We start from the raw sequence: 20,350 nt of genomic DNA on the forward strand, positions 1-20,350 counted from the left end.
TCGCTCCTTGCGTTGCATACGTCATGTGCTCCCCATCCCGTGTCAACATGAGCGGCCCAATGGATGTTATTTCGCCGCTGGCGTTTTCACAATTTCGAGTATACTCAGTGTTTTAACTTTCTGTTCATGGACTCGTTGGTTGCCCCTCCAAATACTTCGCTGTTACCGCCTGACCAAAAATGACCGTCTATTCCTGGCCTGTGCACTACGCTCGCCTTCCCTTCTGTCCCTGATTCGGACCTTCCAAAGATCAGTCAAACCTACACATCATTCAAGCGGACTGTCACAGGACCACCTGCGACCAGTGGGTTTCCTCCAAGAGTTTTTCCTCGCACGTTCTCTCAACGCTTTAAAGGTGGTATCGGCGAGTCGGTTATCTCGCGGCCATCTCCCCCGGTACCCCCAACATGGCTCTTGCAATCGTCCTGGGTCTTGCCTCCCTTGCACTAGCTGCGCCTTCCCTCGTCGCTCGCCAGGCTATCACGTCTTTGACGACTGCTCAAGTCAGCGCCTTCAAGCCATTCTCATTCTATGCGTCTGCTGCCTATTGCTCGCCAGCCTCAACCCTCGCCTGGAATTGTGGTTGTGAGAATCTGTGAATTACTCTTCTCAAGACTCGCCGTAACTTGTTCTGCAGCAAATTGTGCTGCAAACGCTGGTTTCAAGCCTGTTGCATCTGGCGGGAACGGAAATTCTGTGCAATTTTGGTATGTGGGCTATGACCCCACTCTTGCGACTGTCATCGTTGGGCACCAAGGGACGGATCCTTCCGAGATGTGGGTCTGAACTCAACCCGCTCGATGCTTTTTTTCGATCATCATCGTAGTCTGTCTCTTGTGACGGATGCTAAATTCTTCCTCAAAAGTCTGAATTCAACATTGTTTCCTGGCGTTAGTAGTTCTGTTGAGGGTCACAGTGGATTTGTGGACGAACAAGCGCTGTATGCAACCCGTGATGTTGTCTTACTCGATGCTCATCTTTTTTCAGAACGGCGTCGTCGGTTCTTGCCGCTGTAAAGACTGCCATTTCACGGTTCAGTGCAAAGAAGGTGACCATCGTTGGTCACAGTCTCGGTCTGTCCATTTTATGCTACTACTATTCCACCGCTGAACAGAATAATAGGTGGCGCGATTGCTCTTCTGGACTCGGTCTACCTCCCACTTCATATCTCCGGGGTGACCTTCAGGACGATTACATACGGCATGCCACGTGTTGGAAACCAAGCATTCGCCGACCTCGCCAGCGTCGGTAGCACTGTCACGCACATCAACAACAAGGAGGATCTCGTCCCGATCTTGCCTGGTGTGTAGGTCTATTTTCCCACAGACTCAAATCGAGCATGTTTTTACCCTAGGTAGAAGTTTAGGATTCCATCACCCGACAGGTAAAGATTTTATGGTTGAATGGTGTAGCTGATTCACCTGAGTAAATTAGGTGAAATCCATATCCAGGTACATAACTCCCAAGACTTCAGGTGTTTTCAATCGATGCTGATTTGGACAGGACTCGGGTGTTTGGGATAGCTGCCCTGGTAGGTCAAGCCTTCTGCCTTTTGTAATTCAATACTCAGGTAATTGCAGGTCAGGACAACACCAGCGATCTGTGTACCACAGGTTCATTATCTCGATGTTGACTGATCTGCCCTTCTGAGAGCATTGTAATAGGAGACGTAGGCAATATTTTTGAAGGCAATTCTGACGACCATGACGGTGAGTTGTTTCCTGGTCAGCTATGACCTCCATTCACGTCGCTCAAGGTCCCTACGACGGAGTAACGATGGGTTGTTGACGAGCAGATCATGTAAACTTGTAGATGTTAACAATCGAAAGCCTTTGTATCACGTTCTTCCTTGACCTTGACCTCACCACTCACTTTCCCTTTCGTCAGAAAGTGCGGCCATGTTTACATTACGAGTACTTATGTAATCGTCTATCAATATCTGTCGTCCGCGTTTCAGGACCTCGATCTTGACCCTTGAGAAATTCTATTTTTGTAATGAAATTCGTAGTCTTAACCCTAACCCTACAGCAAATTTTTGTGACTCGAAAATGAATGCTTTTTGGACTTCGTCCTTTCACAGCTGACTTGCTTATGTAACTCAGGCTAAAGTCACGACACCTTTCCACGCTTCTCCTTTACCTCAACTTCACCTTCTTCGTGTTGAGCGCGTATTTCTCAGTACAACAAATGTTGGTATTGCAGGTACTACTAGTACGGAGCGATTAGTCAGTTTTCTGTCCAATCTGACTCAAATACAGTCCTTCCAGTTCCATCCTCGTTCAATGTTGCATTGACAGTTTGGTCTTCGTCAGACTCAGACTCACTCGGAGCCGTGTCACTTTGGCTCAACGTGGAGGGTGTTAACGAAAGTGTTGGTCGAACTGGTGCTTTGCGGCCACATTGCCCGTCACCTCTGGAATCCTATCGTCGTCAAATCTATCGCATTCGCTGTCAATTTACCATCTATCAAGGATTTGTCGCGTCTTCCCGCTTCCCGCGTGAAACCAAAAGTGTTGGACACTTGGGATGTTTTGTGGGACAGATTCTTGAGTTTGCTGGACTACAACCTCAAACGGGTGCTGAGAATGTGCGAGTCAGTGACAAGGTATGAGCAAAGTTAACAAATAAATCTACCTGACTGGTGTGTACAGTGTTATTACGACCACACTTGAAATTTCCAAAAAAGGAGTCTGGTGAGTTTCCTGATGACTACCGGCACCGGCAAAGCACTCAAACAATGTGTCACAGTGGGTTGTAAGGCCACTTTTTGCGATAAAGGATGTCAACGCGCGCTGTGACCACAAAACAAGGAGGATTGTAGTACAGAAGAGAAAATCGGGAGAGTAAGTGTTGGATTTGAAGTACGATATCGTGCACTGACAGTTACTGGAGTTACTGGAGGGAGCTGGAGGGGGCTGTCTTATACGGTCTGCACGCACGCATATGCATTGCGTGGTCCAACATGACGCTGCTTCTGTTATGAGTGCCATCAGAGAAAAGGCCGCGCTCGCGTTGAAGACTCACTCTAAGGGGCGAAGTAAGCTCTTCGATTATCGATCGGTTGTCGATGTCCCTGTGGTGGAAGTCATGGTTTCTGACATGTCAAAGCTGGCATTCGACTTGGAGACTGGTCTTGTCGTTGGGATCGGCGCTGAACCTCTCGCGAATGTGGGTGTGTAGTTCATAGTGATTCCCAGGATTATTCTACTCAGGCTGGCTACAGTCCGGATCGCATGGACCGCCACTGGTGCCAGTGGGAGCAACTGGGACAACGTGAAATGGGCATGGGTTTTCCAGTGAACAAATTTAAGTACTAAGTACAAGTACTCGTGTTTGCTATTTATTGGCCTTATACCCAAGTAAGTGATGACGTTGACAAACACGGGACATACATCTCCACTGCTCTCCTTTGCCGTCGGAAACCTTTTGTCCATTCGCAAGGCTTGGAAGGCAGCGTCCACCTTACTCGGGGCTAATCTAACAGCCACATCGCGTCTATGAACAGGCCTCGGCGACAGCAGGCCGGGATTTGCTCAACGAGGCTTCACACGGCATGAAACGACCGTCGTCGCTGATTCAAATCAAGTAAAGTAGCGGCACTACCTTTCGCCAAGGGTCACTATAAAATGTGGCTGCCGTTTCTTCATTCTCCACCCCACCATGCCCCGTTCTTTAGCCCTCTTCTTCGTTGCATCGGTTTTGGCCGGGGTGTTGGGGCAGAATGTGACCGTGCTGCGTGACGCGCTCTCTGCGAGTGGTGTGCAAGCCGTTTACCCCACAGACTCGACCTATTCGTCCGTCACCAAAGCTTGTCAGTCTCGCTCAATTCAGTTTCCTTGAATTTGCTCTCAAGACGCGTATTCTAGTCAATAGGCGATATACGGTCTCCCCCGTAGCAGTCGCCTTTCCAACAAACGACCAACAAGTTTCGGCCGCCGTTGCAGCTGGTCATGCTCAAAATATACCAGTCGTGGCTCGTAGCGGAGGCGTACGATCTAGTTCTTCCATACTTATCCCTTCTCACTCCTCGCCTAGCATTCTTACATCGCCAATGGGTTGGGTGGAACTAGTGGAGCACTGGTAGTCGATCTCAGCAAGATGAAGTCGATCTCGGTTCGCTCTTCCAATAATACTGCTCTAATCCAAACTGGAAATCGACTGGGTGATGTCGCTCTCGCTCTGAATGCCGCTGGCCGTGCCCTCCCACATGGCACTTGCAGTTACGTTGGCATCGGAGGCCACAGTGGATATGGCGGCTTCGGTTTCTTCAGCCGAGCTAAAGGTCTGACGCTTGACACCATCCGGTCCGCAACTGTAGTTCTGGCGAATGGGACGATCGCTTCAGCGTCTTCGACGGTCAATTCCGATTTGTTTTGGGTGTGTTTTTTTTCTGCGTTGTGGAATAGCTCATCAACTGAAAATAATACGACAGGCAATCCGTGGTGCTTCCCCCTCATTTGGGATTGTAACCTCCATCGAGGTCTCAACCTTCCCTGCTCCATCATCAGTCACTGTTTTCCAGTACGGATGGGACAGTCTTGACATTACCACTGCATCGAATGCGATCTCGGCGCTCCAGACCTACGCAACGACAAACATTCCCGCCGAGCTTGGTGCTGAGCTTGTGTTTGCACCTGGCTCCTCCAGTTCTCATGTTTACATGGGCTTGACCGGCGCATACTATGGTTCTGGCGATCTGTCTGCCATTCTTTCCCCTTATCTCTCCAAGCTGCCCAAGTCTTCGTGGTCAACAATCACTCCCGGAAGCTACATTGCCAGTGTCACGACCTTTGCTAGCCCGGACCCACTCAATACGACCACCAGGGCTGATGGCTCTGACACATTCTACACGGCCAGCGTTATGACGCCTCAAGGCTCACCGATGTCGGCGGCTGCAATTAAAGCCTTCGTTACCTACATGGCTGTCCAGGGTTTTTCGGCTTCCACAGTACAATTCTTCTATTCAACTCACTCCATCGTTCTCATTTTTTACAGGACTGGTTTGTGGAGGTAGAACTGTGGGGAGGGTCAAACTCTCAAATCAACGCAATCGCACTTGATTCGACAGCGTTCTCCAAGCGTGACACGCTATTCGCGATCCAGCTCTACGCGTCGTCCAGCAATGCCAGCCCACCCTACCCATCAGACGGCGTGTCGTTCATCAAGAACATGGCCAACTCTATCGTCTCCAATAGCCCTTCGGGATGGAGTTACGGGTGAGAACATCCATTTGTGGCGGCAGATCGTCTCATGTTGACTGTTTCTTTCAGAGCTTACTTGAATTATGCTGACGATCAACTTGCGAATGGTGCGTCTTCCTCAATTTGGTTGCCTTCTCTACCCTCTTGCTGATGGGAAGACAGCCAACTCGCTCTACTATGGATCGCACTATTCACGTCTCCAGTCTATCAAACGAAGCATTGACCCAGCCAACACGTTCCGTTTCCCGATTGGCGTCTCTGTGTGATCGATGACTGTTGGGCTTCGGACCGACGGACCTATGTTAATCTACTGTACCTTGCCGCGATAATCCGGACTTTTTTAGCGTAGTAGCCTCGAGGATGCAACCAAAATGACGTTGGGCGCTGTGTAGATATCAGCAGCCTATCAGGCTGTACACAAGCCCGGCTCGGGTGGAAAAAGTTGTTGTTGAGTTGTTGACGATGTCGTGAGACTTGTCCTCTCTTCCTTCTGACCTTGTCAGATTCTGTCTATGGATGTACCAGGCCCGCTTTCTCCCTCCTTGCGAGGTCGACCACAAGCGGCGCCGTTAGGTCCTCGGACACGAATTGTTTCAAGCTCTCGTTCTCATCGAGAGTCAACCCAATTTTTACGCGAAGCTGCTCCCGTTTATACCCCGCCAGACTCGGAAACGAAATTAACTCTGCCCACTGTTGTAGAGAGAATTCACGAAGCAAACGAAAGTCAAGAGGAAATAACCCGTTCAACACCACCACCACCTTCTTCACCCAGCATACAGGACACGACACTACTCAATGTCAAGGCTGTACCTCGAGTTGCAGCGCTGACCCCCCCCTCCCCAAATCAAATTCGAGTCAACGCCAGTCCAGTGGAAGGGATTGCCTTTGGATGCCGCGCTATGTGTGTCCACAGTGATTCGTCTTCTGTCGAATGATTCATGTAGTCATCTAGGGACTCTGGACTCCAAGGAACTGCAAGAGATCGTTTCGCGCGCAATTCGAAGTTCATCCCGCGAATCCTTCATCCGTGTCCTTCCAATCAACACTCTCGACAGTGCCTTGCCCGATGAACTGACGCGTCTGGACAATCTCAAGTCAGTGACCCAGTCCAAATACCGGTTTACTGTCCAGCGTCGCACAATGCTTCTGCAAGCCCTGCAGTCTTTCTCGAGCTACCACGACAAGGAGGGTATCAGCAAACTAACTAGTCAGCTTGCCCAGACGACGAACGAATGCGACCAACTGTTGGGGGAGCTGCTCCAGGTGCGTATGTGCTCCTTCAAGTTAGAGCTTAGATCAAACTCTTCATATGTAGATAGCCGACCAAATTGCGCAAATCCACCGCCTCCAAGATACGCATTCGGCTAGTGCACTGGCAATTGCTCTTCGAAAGGTTTCTCTCCCCTCCTCTTGTGAATGATGTCTCTAACGACATCTTAGCTTAATAGCAGTTATGGACGACGAACCGCTGATTTGTTGAAATCAAAAGAAAAAATACGCGCACTTGAGGCGGAACTTGGCGATGCTTGGCAACAAGCGGAAAAACTAGCGAAAGAGATGGACGAATTGGAGGTTGTGTCTGACGACGACGAGGCAGTAATCGAGGTTGCTGAAGTTGTTTCCCTTAACCACCGAAAATCCCCTTCAGGTTCTTCCGGTCCAAGTTTACAGCGCTCTCTCGGCGAAGTCATCGCTTTATCACAACCAAGTTCACCCATAAGGATACTCTCTTCCCCATCTCCGACCCAGACGAGGTTACCGTCACCCTCTTTATCGGAACTCGAGGCATTGCCCGAAACTCCCCTTACCATAGCTATCCCGTTAACCGACTCACGCCCATCGGACACAACCAGTCTTCGTAGCACAAAAAGCATAAAGAGTACAAAAAGCACAAAAAGCATCAGAAGCACTCGTATAACTCGGAGTCAACGGACGATTGACACAAGCCGCGTTAGCTCTGTTTCTGCTGCGCGAAGGCGTAGCCAACGCACATCTTCAAGTAGCCTCCGAATGCCAAGCATCAGAAGCGCCCACAAGAAAGGCTCTCACCCTCCCGTGCCGTCTCTTCCTTCCTCCACAAGCCCTTCAACTCCAGACCGTCGCTCGTCACGAGTCGAGTCTTTCCTTGACTTTGGCTCCCGAGACGTGACTGACGAAGATACCGACGAAACCGAGTCGCCAATGGAACAGAGCGCCATTGAAGACATACAAGTAGTTGCACGCACACCTCCACCTCTAATCCAAACCCAGGATGATATCCACGTAATGCCCAGTAGAAGTGCAGCAGAAAGAGACTTGGTTGCAACACTACCGTCACAGTTCTCACTCGACCGACAGCACCCATTTGCAAACGAAGGTGAGCGTTGTTGTATCAAGCTTGCGTAGCTTTGCTGATGGCCATTGACAGAATCTGTAAACCACTCGATCCCATCTATGTGGCTTCTACGAGAGACGCCCACAACCATTGACATCAGTGAACGCGGCGAATCGCCGATGCGTGACCGTGGGCATGTAAAGGGGTCTCTCCAACGACTAAAATCACTGACGAAACGATACTCCTTACCTTTTGGGCCTGCGGCCATCCAAGCGCGGTCCAAGTCTGCTCGTAACGTGACAGGCTTATAATAATGTCTTTTATTATTCTGCATTTGTAGCCCCTTCATTGTATTTTACATCACGTGTATGCCACAGAAAAACGCTACTCAGAGTTGGTTGCCAATGCCAGAGCTCCAGCGTTGTCGACCAGTGTGAATTTCGCCCCATCGCTTCCTGATTGTGTGGCTCGGGCGACAGGTGGCAGTTTGTTGAGATAACCTGCTTTGAGTATGCTTTTGGCCAAGGTGTTTATCTGAAAGCTGTGTCAGTGGTTGACTTTAGGTTCATCCTGGGGTGCACATTGATTTCTACGCTGGACGAAATATGAGAGAGGACACTCGTGAAGACACTGGGGAGAAAGGTCATATTAAAAGCCTACGAAGTGTGTGGGGTACCTGGCAATTCGCTCGGCGGGACGTGAATCAGGACGATTGACACCGGCGAGTAAAGCAGGACGGAAGACGATGACTTCGTCGTATCCTAGTTTCGCTAGGCCGTTTTCTGTCAGGCCTTTGCTCCTGAGTTCAGTTCAGTTGTCAAAAAACCCTTGCAGTTCAAGTTGACCTTGGATAAAGGAAAGATGATTTGGAGTTGGCCCCGGCACTCTAGCTAGATATTAAGACAAAATTGATGAACGGGGCTGGTAGGGTCACCGAAACGTAGATCAAGCGTTGTGGGTAGTCGCCTTGAGCTGCCCGTGCCGCGTTGATAACATATCTAGAAGTGTTGGGTCGATGACCAAGCAGGAAAATAAAGTCCTGACTCTCTGTCAATCTTCTCAAATGCCGCGGCGCTTCCAGCTGCTTTTGCGGTTGTCCCGAGTCTATATATAGCCACTGAGCCACCCTTCATCATCGGGTTACCCCTCCTGAAGCACACACGCGATGAAGACCACATCCCATTTGCCGTCCTTCAGACCAGAAGTATCGAGATTTTCGAAGTCAATGGTACGCTGCTCAAGCTTTTCTTTGCCAACTGCGAGTTTGTCCGGGTCCGTCGTTTTGCGACCAAACTCTCCGACCTTAGAGAAATAGGGACTTGCGAGTAATTCCTGACAAGTTACGGTACTTGCTCGACTACGATAAGTAGGAGCCTAGTCACCTTGAGGATACAAGACCCAACTTGGCCTGTTGCGCCAAGCAATAAAGCGGATGGAGGAGGCGGAGAAGACATATCTGAACACGTGAACGCGTGTAGCGATCATCAATCTTAACCCCGAAAATGTCCCACAAATCGCGTTTACAAATCGACTTTCACTCTCTCTCCGGCGTCTGCCTCCGATGGGTATGACTGCCCGTGCCTACCTTCTTTTCTCTCTCCTAGCCATCCAAGTAGTCTACGCTCATGAACACCACGACGAGTTACCTGACGAAGAGTCGGATAAACCCACCGATGCGATTCTTTGGCTACACATTCTACTGCAAATTCTTGTTTGGGGCATTCTCTTCCCTGTGGGCATGGTTCTGGGAATAACGTGTGTACTTTGTTCCATTTCTTCTGACCTGCCTCATATCAGTTCGTCATAGCCGGAGTCGTTGGCACGTCCCGTTGCAGAGTGTTGGCTTCGTATTGACTGCGGGAGGCTATATCCTGGGTCACTCACATGGCGGTCGCATGTTTCTTCCCTCGGCCCACGGAATCTTTGCCAATATTCTTCTCGTGCCTATTGCGACACAATTGGCTCTTGGAATCTACCTCAAGCTGCATATTCACGAAGCCTCAATACGCCCCTACGCAGTCATTGCTCATGGAGTTGTCGGCAAGGCTTACCCCATTCTGGGTTGGACACAGATGCTGTTTGGCGCGATGACTTATCGCGGCTATTGTCGGGGCGAGGAACTGGCCCAATGCCTTGCTCACTATATTATGGGCTCTGGTTTTATCGCCTATGCGGTTATCATGGCCATAATACTTCTCGTTGGCGAAGGCTGGGTGCGTCGAAGTGGGCGGAGTCCAGAATGGTGGGACTCGTGGGTCATTTTCTTGTGGGGTATCGGTACGTGCCTTATTTTCCAACACGAGTCTGCTGCTGATTTGAACAGTCAACACATTCACTGAGCATCGGGGCTCCCATTGGTCTGTCAAAGATATGCAACATACGTCTGTCATCTTACTTCAGTTTGCTTGAATCTCTGCTCATACTTGATACAGAATCTTGGGTGTTCTTTGTCGGTTGGTCCCTGGTTTTAGTCACGTGTCTAACATTTCTTCAGGGTGGGCTGGTGGTCTGTTGGGCATAATTCTCGCACGCAATAACAAGGTCCGTCCCTGGCTATACTTCGTCACTTTCTTGTCCTTATTTGAAGCCCTAGCGAAATGTGGTACCTGCTTTAATGTCGGGTCAACTTGATCAGACTGATGCTTTCTTTGCTCATTCCCAAGCAGATTAATCCTTACAGGCTGGGCCATGTCCGAGCACGAGCAACATCTCATGATTTCAACCAAAGTGCACGCCATCTTTGGGTACACTCTCATGCTGGCTGGCGTTACCCGTATTATCGAAGTCGTCTGGTTTCCTGGCACCTCGAGAGCAGAGTTGGTCGATGATGACAATGTCAGCGATCATACCCTTGCAGACTCTGGTCCTCGCTTCCTTCCTGCGGCTGATGACAACAAAGCCGCTGCGTCCAAAGCTTTCCGTCATCTTCCTCCATTTGTGCGTGATGCCCTACATAAGCATGTGATCCCATCTCACTCGTCGTGTTGTGCAGTTACTGGTCGCATCTGGGTATGTTCCTTCCAGTCCTCTTGGACCATTCAAGGACGATTGCTAGGGTCCTATTCATGTCTGGGACTGACGAAGAACTCAAATATGTTCACAAAAACGAGATGGACCATGTCACCTACATTTTAATCATGTTCAGGTTTGGGTTTTGCTTGTCAGCAAGCTTTGATTCGCTGAAACGGCCTCGCAGTATCGCTTTCCTGCTTTATACGCTGATTGTTTTCGTTATTGGGCTCTATCCGACTACAGGCCGGAATGCAAACAAAGAGGACAACCGAGGCAACCGCATTGAGTTGACGACGGTGACGACTCCTCGCACCAAGTGGTATTCGCGTGTGCCAAATGCGCCACAAACTCCCACTGAACCATTACATGTGATCGGAGAAGAGGAGGATGATTAAAGTAGATATGCTCGATGTAATTCTGCTGTGTTGTTGTCCTTTTGTACTGCCTTCTTTATCGCGTGACGTCACGCGCTTCCTTGACAGCAATGTTTCTGTCAAACCATGACTGCCTTAAAATGCCAGTGGGCTCTAGTAGCTCGCTCATTCCGCACTCTCCTCCCTAATGAGCTGGACTACATCGGTCGTTACCACTGCAACAGCAGACACAGAGCCTTCTGTGGTCCTCGCGTTCGAAAATCCATCGTACAAATATATCTTCAACGTTTCCGAAAACGCAAACCGGGCTTTCACGCAGAAAAAGGCACATAGGCGGAAGACTAGAGTATTCTTCTTCACTCAGTCCTCTGCAGAACGCATGGGTGGTCTGGCTGGTAGCTAATCCTGACTCGTTATAATGCCAAGTTGCTCAGCGTTTTCCAGGCATGCTCATGTCGTCCGCCGACCAAGGCCTTCAGAATCTCGATGTCATTGGCCCTCAAGGTATGACTCATGCCGTTGCTTCGATGAGGTTTTACATCTATCGGTATGTGGTTTTGTCACTGGCCTTCAGTCCATTGACTGTTTTTCCTTTTAGCAATTCGATGAAAGTAAATGTCCAAGACGTCCCCTTGTCGAATGATCTATCAAATACTCCACCATTCACCTACCAGGACAAGAACATCACTGCTTACAGTTTTCCAATAGTCCACTCGTCGCATGAACTGATCAATCCAATGCCTGTCGATTCTGAACAATCGCCTCTCTCTCGAAAGCGCAAACGTGAAGCCGACCCAAAGGCTGACCTGGAAGAACTGATGCGGGAGGAGCAATTCTCGCCCTCGAAACTTCAAGGCGCAATGGCTGACGAGTGGCGGAAGCTGATGATCAAGACGATGTTTCCAGCCTCAAGTGTGGGGCCGTCGCCTCCCTCATCGACACCAATCAAGGGATGCCCACTCAAAAAACGTCGTCGTGGACCAAAATTTGAACCTATTTTTGTTTTTGAAGAACCGGACCAGGTATTAGTTTGTTTGTACGACGACCAACTTCTGACTTACACTTCAGATTGAAACCCATACACGCCCGAGGATCCCAGCTGGCTTCCATAAGCAGCTTCCCACATTTGAGCCTTGTTGGCCAACTCATTCACCACCAGCTTTGGCCTACGTTGTTATCGGACCTGTTGTTCGAGGCAAGTTTGATGTTGAAAAGTCACTGGCTTTAGGTGTGCCTGTGAACCGTCGCTCGTGGCTGACAGATGGGCGTTCGATCGTGGTCAAAGTACGCGAGGGAGATGAGATCGTTGAGAAAACTGTGCAACCGGAAGACTGCATTGGCCCGTCTGAACCTCCACCGGTCAGTCTTTTCTTGAAGGCATTGTGCATCAATTGATTGTCATTTTTCCAAAAAAAGGTTGCTATCGTTCTGGATGTACCGTCTCCAGAATACGTTACATCGCTCGTCAACACGTTTCAAACCTCGCCTTTCTATGCTCAATTTCGTTCTATGCATCCAGCAGACACGGCCAAGTACGCAGTCCGCCCTGTCTTTCACCTATGTGGCGCCGGAGTCCTCGAAGACCCTCGCTACGTTGAGTTTATGAACGGTTTCCCGCCCACAGCCCACGTGAGTTGTGATCATCTGGTTTTGTCTACATTTTGACGAAGAGAGCAGCATATTATTTCTTCTCGCGAATACGGCCGCGATCCTATCACTTTCACAACCGCATCCTTCAATCAGCTTCGCCTCCATCAGCTCGACCCACAAATGTTTCCTGTGCCACACTTCTCGCTTACTCCGCTCCGCAGTTTGTCTGGTGTGCTATTTTGTGCCCCGTTTTACCTCCTCTCATCGCTACCGCAGCCATCCACGATCTTCCGACACAAACTCTGCTTATGGAGCCCAGCTTACAAATGAGCGTTCGTCCAGCGGGGGCTCCCGAATATGGAAGGTTGCCTGCGGAACGGAAGGATTATTTCCATCCAGCTGCAGCCAATCCCGATCTGCTGATGCTCTCGCCCTCGATGCTTCAAAAATTTGCCCAAATGCAAACAAAGGTGATGGAGATAGCGCCTCCAGCACTCCCTGTTCGCGGTGCCGATGTCCAAGTCATTCCGTTAGGAACGGCGAGTGCCGTGCCAACCTCATCCCGCAACGGTTAGTTGTTTACTATAAACCCTACTTCCGAGTTCATTCGTTCCAGTTTCATCAACTCTGATTCGCATTCCTTCACGAGGTTCGATCCTCCTGGACGCAGGCGAGGGCACTTTTGGTCAACTTGCTCGACATTTTGGCCCTGAGCTTGATGATGTTCTTCGCGACTTGCGTTGTATCTTTGTCAGCCACATTCACGGCGACCATCACATGGGCGTTGCGAAAATTTTACTCAAACGACGACAAGTATTAATTTTCGGTGCTTTCGGCTGTCACTCGCTTGCTTACCCTTTATAGCTCAATCCGCAACCGATGCAACCTCTTTATCTTGTCTCAATCCACAAGCTGCACTTATATCTACGCGAGCTATCCCAAATCGAGGATCTAGCCGTTGGCGATGGCTCTCCCAATGGCGTGGTTACGGTCATTAGCGATGCGCTACACTATAAGCAGTCGGGCGAGTATGTCACGCACGGAATGTGGGCAATTGAAGGCGCAGAACCCTGGACCGACTATGAGCGGTAATATGCATTGTTACTTGAGGCCGATAACTGATTAGATCCAGTTCCACCGCTGCTTGCATGCGACTTTGTGTTGCTCTTGGTCTGCATAGTTTCACCACGATCGACGTCTTCCATCAAGTCAAGTGTTACGGCGTTTGCATTCGCAGTCAAGATGGCTGGAGTATTGTGTAAGTATAAGCTCCAGATTAACAATCTTGCTCAACACTTCGCCCAGTTTTTCTGGTGATACTCTACCCACCCCGTCTCTGATCCGTGGTGGCAAAGGCGCGACTCTACTCATTCACGAATCTACGATGGGTGACGGAGAAGAAGAAATGGCGCTTTGCAAAGCGCATAGTACTGTTGGACAAGCGATCGATATCGGGCGAAGAATGGGCGCCGAAAACATCCTGCTGACTCACTTTTCTGCCCGATATCCAAGACTCCCACCCAAGTCACGTGGTGGTATTGACCCAAGCAACATCAATGGCTGGCCAGGTAAACGCGAGCCAGTGGTGGCACTGGCGTTTGATCATCTACACCTGACACTGGGAACCGTATCAAGGCTAGCAATGTACTTGCCAGTGATTCAGCAGGCATTTGCAGAGACGTTGGAGGAGGATGACGAAGAAGAGACAAAGGTTGCGCTTGCTGCTGACAGACACCATTAATTTGTATTCTTGTAGATTTGGCATGACTATGGTTTAGAAAAACAAGTGAGGACGTGGTCTCCGCCTGCTCCTGTTAGGTTGATTGTGCCTCGAACCCTGAAGCCACGGTTGATGTAGAATGCAACCTATTATAAGTAGCTTATCAGTAGAAGGTTCGATGCTCGAAAAGGAATAGACATTTGGTGCATTCGAGGTCTCCAAACACATCGGAGTGCCTTCTGCCTTTGCCTGGAATTTGTCGATCAGCATAGGAACGCGAGCAGATTTACTGTTGCAATGCCTTGGCTTCGACAGCCTCGATAAGAGCGCCAGCAAGACCTTTCTTCTGGTGGTTTGGGCTTGTAGCCAGAATAAACAGGCGCCAGGAGTTAAGCTGGGTGTCTTTTCCTAGACACTCAGTGCTCCAAGCCGCCATCCGCGGGACGAACTGGTCAACATTGAAGGTCCATTAGATTGCCGCTGGGTGATACTCACATATTCTGAATACCATGATTTGAGCTCTGGCGAAAATTTCGCCTCTAGCTCGTACCAGCCTGCCGCACGCTGTTTCTCGCTGGAGACGCGTTACCTATGAAGATACCAGCATGACAAGGCTTGAATCATTACGTGATAAGATAGTCGGTTTGGGGTGGGAACCAGATAGCAACTGCGCCAATTTCTTGTTCGGCAGGACCAGCAACCCAAAGCTCTCCTTCCGCAACTGCAGCGCCCAAGGCAGCTTGGTGGAGAAGAATGTCCAAGGATTTGTCGCCGCCGACGAGAGAGTCTCCAAAAGTATCATACGTGACCGACCGAAAAGCATTTCGCATTAAAAGAGCGCATTGCCCGATTTCTTCATCGGAGGGTGTCTCCAAACGGCGAACGAAAACCATGAAGTTGTGAGTCTCTTCAACCTGAAGGTAGCATTCGTCACGTCACGCATCACATCCCACTGTTCCTTGCCTGGATGGCGGACTCTGAACCGGAGGGCCCGCGACTCCACCCACCACTCCAACATTCCGTTTCACCTAGAGACCTTGAGCCGGACGAAAAAGATCTAGAAAAAATTCGTCAATGGCAGGAAGCCCGCATCGAGAAAAAACTGCGTGGCGAATACGAGTCGACTGTAATCCAGTTGCAGGATATTGTCAGCTGCCGGTTCTGATTCATTTGAGGGTCACTCACAACTGCCTAGATCAACAACAATGCATCCACTCCTTCCCAAATATCTTCGGTTCGTGTAGAAGGCGGACAATACTACACTCGACCCTCTTTCTTGGGCTCCGTCATTAGCCCTCTCCTGCCGCCTCCGAGCGAACCAAATGATCTTGAGACGGTCACCAAAGCTGCCGGGAGGATTGCTAGTGCTCTTTTGGCGACAGGAATGTACAGTTCCGTGGATGCCAAACTGGAACGAGCCAAATCACCTATGGCTGCGCCGTTCGACGTCGACCTTGTTCTAACCACCCGTCACAAACCGCGGTATTTTCTCAGTGCGAAAACTGAGGCGAGTGAAGATGAGGGGAGCGTGGTATGCCTACTGTTTCTGCCTGCTTCCAACATCGTTTAGTGTTGCACAGAGCATCGTTGGTCGCGTGGTCAATGCCTTTGGTGGCGCAGAGATGTTGGAGGCAAATTTGACGAGAGGAACGACGACAAGAATGGCAGCTGATGCAAGCTTGATTTTCCCGCTCACCTCTTCGTTGAATACTTGGGGACAACTACAAAGCTACGTGTTTGAACGCGACTATTCGGGTTTTGCTAGTTGCACCGAGGCCGTCCGTGGCGCCAAGGCTCTTGTCAGGGTGAGCTAGGTTAGCATGCCTCGCACAAACCGATGGGTTTACTGATTTTTTTCTTGGTTTAGAGCGGATTTCCCGCCACTGGAAAGCACGAATTTGCATACGAAGCTGTGGTCCGCCATCTCGGTAATCTCAAGCCGAACGCTTCCATGAGGCATGTTCATACTGTCTCCGATTAATCGCTGTGTTGATATTTTTTCTGTAGCATGAGGGAAGCTGCGGGTCAGAGCGTCAAATCCGCTCTTTCGCATGCCTTTGTCGTGGATACCCGTGACGAGAATCTAGTACCCACTCGAGGCTTTTATTTGCGAACAGTTAGCGAGCTCGCTGGCCTTGGTGGCGACACAGCATTTCTCAAGTCGGAGACTCACAGCCACCTATCGAGACCTATTTTCCCTGGTACTGTACGTCGCAACGAAGCAAGTCACATCTGCATCCTCATAATCTCCAGTCATTGTCCTTCTCCGCCCGTTCTGGTGTCCTATGGGGTCTAAATGGAAAACCAAGTCTATTTCCTGACCGCTTCCAATTGGGAGGTCCTTGTTCCGTGCGCGCTTTCCGTTTCAATTCCTTGGGACCACGAGCCAATCGCCTTCCGCTTCACCCCGCTTCAACATCGATTTCTTCCGCGGCTGATTCCATTGGCGGTGAACTGTACTGGTCTGCAGGCGTCAGTGTTATTTCAGACTTCCCAACAAAGCCGGATTGGGCATTGAAGACTCATGCGTGGATCAACGCAGGAAGGCTAGATGACTTAAATAAATGTGATTTCCCTCCGTAGTTTGGCCTCAATGCTAACCTTTACCCAGCTCGTCCGATTGCTGAAACTGCTCGTGGCATGTTGACACGGCCTTCCGTGTCAGTAGGGTTGGGTCTGATCTATAATTTTGCCCCAGCAAGGATAGAGCTCAATTTTGGTCTCCCCCTCGTTGCAAATAAGAGTGACGGAACACGTCGGGGGTTGCAAGTTGGAATTGGGGTAGAGTTCTTGTAGCACAATCGAATACAATTATTTCATGCCACCCTCCCTTGACGCGTTCATCAATCTGATGATCAAAACGCGTCCGTCACGTGTGACTTGGGAGCTGTTGATTACCATGGATGTCCTACAAAACCGACTGGATTCCTTCGCCAAGCAACGCCGCAACAAGCTACGATGGCCGCATCCGAAGACTTGGAAGGCCACCCCGGAGACACTTTCTGAAGCAGGTTTCTTCTTCGACCCGAGCAACGAGGACCCAGACAACGTTACTTGCTTTATGTGCGGCAAACAAGTCACGGAATGGGCGGATGACGATGACCCATTTGACATTCACTGGCGGAAGTGTGGCCAGGTTTGCGCGTGGGCGAGTCTTAGATGTGGGCTGAGCCATGATATGGACTCGCAGAATCGGTGAGTTAGGATCGCTACTCGCATTCATTCGCCAACGCGTCCAAGCTTCGTCTTTCCCGATAAATCCCGTCTCCCAACATCGAAAGCTATGGAGAAGACCCGCCTGCAGACATTCTCAGGGTGGAAGCACGATAAGAACAAGAAGCACATGGCAACATCGAAAAAGGTATGTCCATCGCCTTGCGACGGGCTTTGTTTGGCTCAGCAGTCTATAGATGGCCCACGCAGGGTTTGTGTCAACTCCCACCGAGCCTGGAGACGACACTGGGACGTGTTTCTATTGCAATGTTGCGTTGGGAAACTGGGATGAAGACGACGACCCTATGTGTGTATCAAATGGGTCTTACTACTGATGCTCAACCATTGGGTTAGGCAACACCACTTGGACCGCGACAAAGCATCCAACCCTTGTGCCTTCCTTGCCCTGGCCTTTGATTCCGCCCCATCGGCAGCCAAACCCAAGTCAACTAAACGCGCTCCCAAAGCATCCTCGCATACCGAAGTGATATTCCCCACCAAGACTTATGATGGCTCTGAAGATGAATCCGCTGCTCCACACCCAGCATCAACTGCCAAGACGCCGCGCAAGGCAGCGTCAAGCTCGACAACGAAGACACCACGAACCACAACGCGAAGTGTCTCACGTAATACCTCCAAAGACCGAAATGCGCTTACAGAACAAGAAGAGTCATCCCCGCCTCCACCAAAGAAGCGCAGCCGATCTAAGTCTGTCTCTCGCCGCAAAGCACCAGAAGTTGAAGAGACTGAAGGAGAAGAAGAAGATGTAAGAGCTCCTTCCCCTACACCTGCTCGCCAACGGAGAACAACCACGAAATCAACTACCAAACGCGCTCCAACCGTTGTTGATGACCCAGCTAATCTCTTTGATGATGATGAACCTGCACCCATCATTGCGCGTAAATCATCTAGAAAGAAATCAACCGTCGAGCAGGATGAGCCAGTTGTTCGACAAACATCGCGATCAAAACAGAAATCGAAAGCAGTGTCCGATGATGAGGCTAGTCAAGTGAAGCCAGTGGCTTCGACCTCACATTCACGGACTCGCTCCAAAGGCGGAACAAGGAGTAACTCCCGAGCCCGTGCTACTGAAGATGAAGATGAATCATCTGATGGGTGGTTTGAAGCTGCTGTTCCCCCTCCGCCACCAACGGCCAAATCTGTGTCGCGGTCGAAGGCCAAAGTCGCAGAAAGCGGATCGGCAGTCATATCTCGCAAAGAACGGAATAAACAATCGGATGATCAGACCGCACCCACTCGGAGAGTACCGTCAAGGTCACGAAATACCACCGTTGAGCCGGAAGTGGAGCCTCCGCCGGTTCAAAAGCGATCAAGAACAGTTTCGAAGACGGAGGAAGGCAAGAAGACTGCTCGAAAGGCTGCCAAAGTAACGACTACCCAAGTCGAAGAGGTATTTTCGGAGCCACCTAAATCAAAATCAAAACCGAAGGGTAGTGGCTCGCGACCACCATCTCGAGCCAAAACACCAGCACCACCTTCACCAGTCAAGGAGGAAGATGTTGAAGCAACGGAAGTTGAGATGGAAGAATACCTGCCGCCTGTGGAGTCGGTAGCTCTGTCACGAGCTAGAACCGTTTCTCATTCGAGTTATGGTGAGCCGGAGATTGCAACCGCTAAGACAGTATCTCGCCCAGCCTCCCGAACTGAGACGAAAGTCACTGCTGCAGCAAGGCCATCTTCTCGAGCCAAGGTCAATCCACCAACAACGGGCACTGAGAACGACACCAAAGGCAAGGCACCAAGTCGACCACCATCTCGAGCCAAAACCGCGACGGAAGCAGAGAATAAACCGAAGGTTGCTGCGCGCGCCCCTTCCAGAGCCAAAGCGAATAGTCCTGCGATGGATGACTTACCAACGTCCGACGAGGCGGCCCGCCCACCATCCAGAACGAAATTGTCCGCGTCAAAACCGAGTGCTTTAGGGTCTCGGCCAGTTTCTCGAGCTAAAGGGGTCGATGAGGCTGTGGAAAACAAGAAGCGACCTCCTTCACGGACTAACAAACCTGTTTCCCACAAAATGGAATTGGATGAAGGAAATTCCGTTGTCGATATTTCTGACGATGACGATGAAGTGCCGCCTCCACCTCGAAAACCTGTCGTTGACCAACCGCAAACCACGAATGATGACGATGTTGAGATGGCAGAGGTAGAAGAATCAATGAATGCAGAGTCTTCCCCGCAATCACCCCCAGTCACACCACCGCGTCAACACCCGCAACAACAAGAGGCTACACCAATGAGACCGATGCCAGAGATAGAAGAAGCAGCGCTGTTTATTCCACCATTGGCCACAGACCCATTTGTTAATCTCGACTCGCTTACAGAGGCAGAACTGGACATGACAGTGGAAGACTGGGTTCGTTACCAGATGGGGCTTGAACGAGAACGATTCAAGAAGGATGGTGAGCGTATGTTATTGTTGTTTGAACAACGGGCGGAAGAGGTTCGCCGTGCCATTGCCTCGCTGTAGACAAGAGTGCAATTGTATTTTTCTGAGCTTAGCTGCTGACATAATAATTGATCCGCCATCATCTCTCACCCCATGATTGTCCTGGACGTTGCACACCTTATAGAACGACAAAACAATGTCTCTGTCTCTCACTCGGGCTCTGTGTCGCAGTCGGTCTTCATTCTCAGCACAAGGGCCAACAATTGTGCGGTGATTTGATTGCCGACACTTGCCATTCAGAGAACAATGTGTTGACGAGACAACACCTACACTTTGTCCTCAAGAAGCGCGAGCAATGGCGTTCTACTGCTTATTGTCCCGCCTCGAAGCTTATAAACTGGTACTCGGGTAAGGTGGAGCTCCAACAGAGCTAGCCTCGTCTCACGTCCTTGAACGAATACTCATTACCTCCTTCACTCACCACTCCACTCTTTATTCCTTTAACGGTGCGGATTC

At 50.2% G+C, this 20,350-nt stretch overlaps 10 protein-coding genes across 10 annotated transcripts; 8 read left to right on the forward strand and 2 right to left on the reverse strand.

The window, feature by feature from the left end:
• Positions 1-407: 407 nt before the first annotated feature.
• Positions 408-1,788, forward strand: MIND_00319500 (Lipase; the record flags this gene model as incomplete). Its single annotated transcript, XM_037360052.1, has 11 exons — positions 408-585; positions 638-776; positions 827-940; positions 988-1,073; positions 1,123-1,302; positions 1,355-1,384; positions 1,435-1,451; positions 1,504-1,531; positions 1,581-1,613; positions 1,665-1,709; positions 1,757-1,788. The coding sequence occupies 11 exons, from the start codon at positions 408-410 to the stop codon at positions 1,786-1,788; spliced, it is 882 nt and encodes a 293-aa protein (XP_037222937.1).
• A 339-nt stretch (positions 1,789-2,127) lies between these two features.
• On the forward strand, positions 2,128-3,300 carry MIND_00319600 (uncharacterized protein; the record flags this gene model as incomplete). The annotated part of the gene is made up of 7 exons (XM_037360053.1): positions 2,128-2,202; positions 2,298-2,605; positions 2,652-2,693; positions 2,749-2,754; positions 2,822-2,843; positions 2,893-3,172; positions 3,224-3,300. Exons 1-7 carry the CDS (start codon positions 2,188-2,190, stop codon positions 3,298-3,300), a joined length of 750 nt encoding a protein of 249 aa, XP_037222938.1. The 5' UTR covers positions 2,128-2,187.
• A 360-nt stretch (positions 3,301-3,660) lies between these two features.
• On the forward strand, positions 3,661-5,467 carry MIND_00319700 (Glucooligosaccharide oxidase; the record flags this gene model as incomplete). Its single annotated transcript, XM_037360054.1, has 7 exons — positions 3,661-3,811; positions 3,867-3,988; positions 4,036-4,377; positions 4,433-4,948; positions 4,996-5,216; positions 5,271-5,308; positions 5,364-5,467. The coding sequence occupies 7 exons, from the start codon at positions 3,661-3,663 to the stop codon at positions 5,465-5,467; spliced, it is 1,494 nt and encodes a 497-aa protein (XP_037222939.1).
• A 246-nt stretch (positions 5,468-5,713) lies between these two features.
• On the forward strand, positions 5,714-7,826 carry MIND_00319800 (uncharacterized protein; the record flags this gene model as incomplete). Its single annotated transcript, XM_037360055.1, has 6 exons — positions 5,714-6,102; positions 6,154-6,204; positions 6,257-6,464; positions 6,517-6,594; positions 6,642-7,557; positions 7,609-7,826. 6 exons carry the CDS (start codon positions 5,714-5,716, stop codon positions 7,824-7,826), a joined length of 1,860 nt encoding a protein of 619 aa, XP_037222940.1.
• A 73-nt stretch (positions 7,827-7,899) lies between these two features.
• MIND_00319900 (uncharacterized protein) lies at positions 7,900-8,987 on the reverse strand (the record flags this gene model as incomplete). Its single annotated transcript, XM_037360056.1, has 8 exons — positions 8,898-8,987; positions 8,678-8,847; positions 8,560-8,619; positions 8,450-8,513; positions 8,361-8,401; positions 8,192-8,314; positions 8,097-8,145; positions 7,900-8,049 (listed from the first exon to the last, which is right to left on the reverse strand). Exons 1-8 carry the CDS (start codon positions 8,967-8,969, stop codon positions 7,900-7,902), a joined length of 729 nt encoding a protein of 242 aa, XP_037222941.1. The 5' UTR covers positions 8,970-8,987.
• Positions 8,988-9,076: 89 nt separating this feature from the next.
• On the forward strand, positions 9,077-10,922 carry MIND_00320000 (Protein YTP1; the record flags this gene model as incomplete). Its single annotated transcript, XM_037360057.1, has 10 exons — positions 9,077-9,270; positions 9,323-9,792; positions 9,839-9,896; positions 9,948-9,964; positions 10,010-10,056; positions 10,109-10,131; positions 10,182-10,452; positions 10,508-10,524; positions 10,571-10,660; positions 10,712-10,922. 10 exons carry the CDS (start codon positions 9,077-9,079, stop codon positions 10,920-10,922), a joined length of 1,398 nt encoding a protein of 465 aa, XP_037222942.1.
• A 166-nt stretch (positions 10,923-11,088) lies between these two features.
• On the forward strand, positions 11,089-14,232 carry MIND_00320100 (uncharacterized protein; the record flags this gene model as incomplete). The annotated part of the gene is made up of 11 exons (XM_037360058.1): positions 11,089-11,296; positions 11,346-11,448; positions 11,500-11,923; positions 11,970-12,260; positions 12,318-12,530; positions 12,579-12,720; positions 12,768-13,061; positions 13,108-13,304; positions 13,356-13,579; positions 13,624-13,749; positions 13,797-14,232. 11 exons carry the CDS (start codon positions 11,089-11,091, stop codon positions 14,230-14,232), a joined length of 2,658 nt encoding a protein of 885 aa, XP_037222943.1.
• Positions 14,233-14,258: 26 nt separating this feature from the next.
• On the reverse strand, positions 14,259-15,128 carry MIND_00320200 (N-acetyltransferase domain-containing protein; the record flags this gene model as incomplete). The annotated part of the gene is made up of 5 exons (XM_037360059.1): positions 14,839-15,128; positions 14,707-14,785; positions 14,513-14,659; positions 14,410-14,460; positions 14,259-14,357 (listed from the first exon to the last, which is right to left on the reverse strand). Exons 1-5 carry the CDS (start codon positions 15,102-15,104, stop codon positions 14,259-14,261), a joined length of 642 nt encoding a protein of 213 aa, XP_037222944.1. The 5' UTR covers positions 15,105-15,128.
• Positions 15,129-15,136: 8 nt separating this feature from the next.
• Positions 15,137-17,007, forward strand: MIND_00320300 (Bac-surface-Ag domain-containing protein; the record flags this gene model as incomplete). Its single annotated transcript, XM_037360060.1, has 7 exons — positions 15,137-15,358; positions 15,407-15,742; positions 15,792-16,016; positions 16,079-16,167; positions 16,219-16,417; positions 16,465-16,777; positions 16,823-17,007. Exons 1-7 carry the CDS (start codon positions 15,179-15,181, stop codon positions 17,005-17,007), a joined length of 1,527 nt encoding a protein of 508 aa, XP_037222945.1. The 5' UTR covers positions 15,137-15,178.
• Positions 17,008-17,110: 103 nt separating this feature from the next.
• Positions 17,111-19,915, forward strand: MIND_00320400 (uncharacterized protein; the record flags this gene model as incomplete). Its single annotated transcript, XM_037360061.1, has 4 exons — positions 17,111-17,406; positions 17,452-17,572; positions 17,622-17,731; positions 17,779-19,915. The coding sequence occupies 4 exons, from the start codon at positions 17,111-17,113 to the stop codon at positions 19,913-19,915; spliced, it is 2,664 nt and encodes an 887-aa protein (XP_037222946.1).
• Between the last annotated feature and the right edge of the window lie 435 nt (positions 19,916-20,350).

Source organism: Mycena indigotica, assembly GCF_014461135.1.
Source record: "Mycena indigotica strain 171206Taipei chromosome Unknown Mind.scaff0003, whole genome shotgun sequence".
Classification (NCBI taxonomy): Eukaryota; Fungi; Basidiomycota; class Agaricomycetes; order Agaricales; family Mycenaceae; genus Mycena; species Mycena indigotica.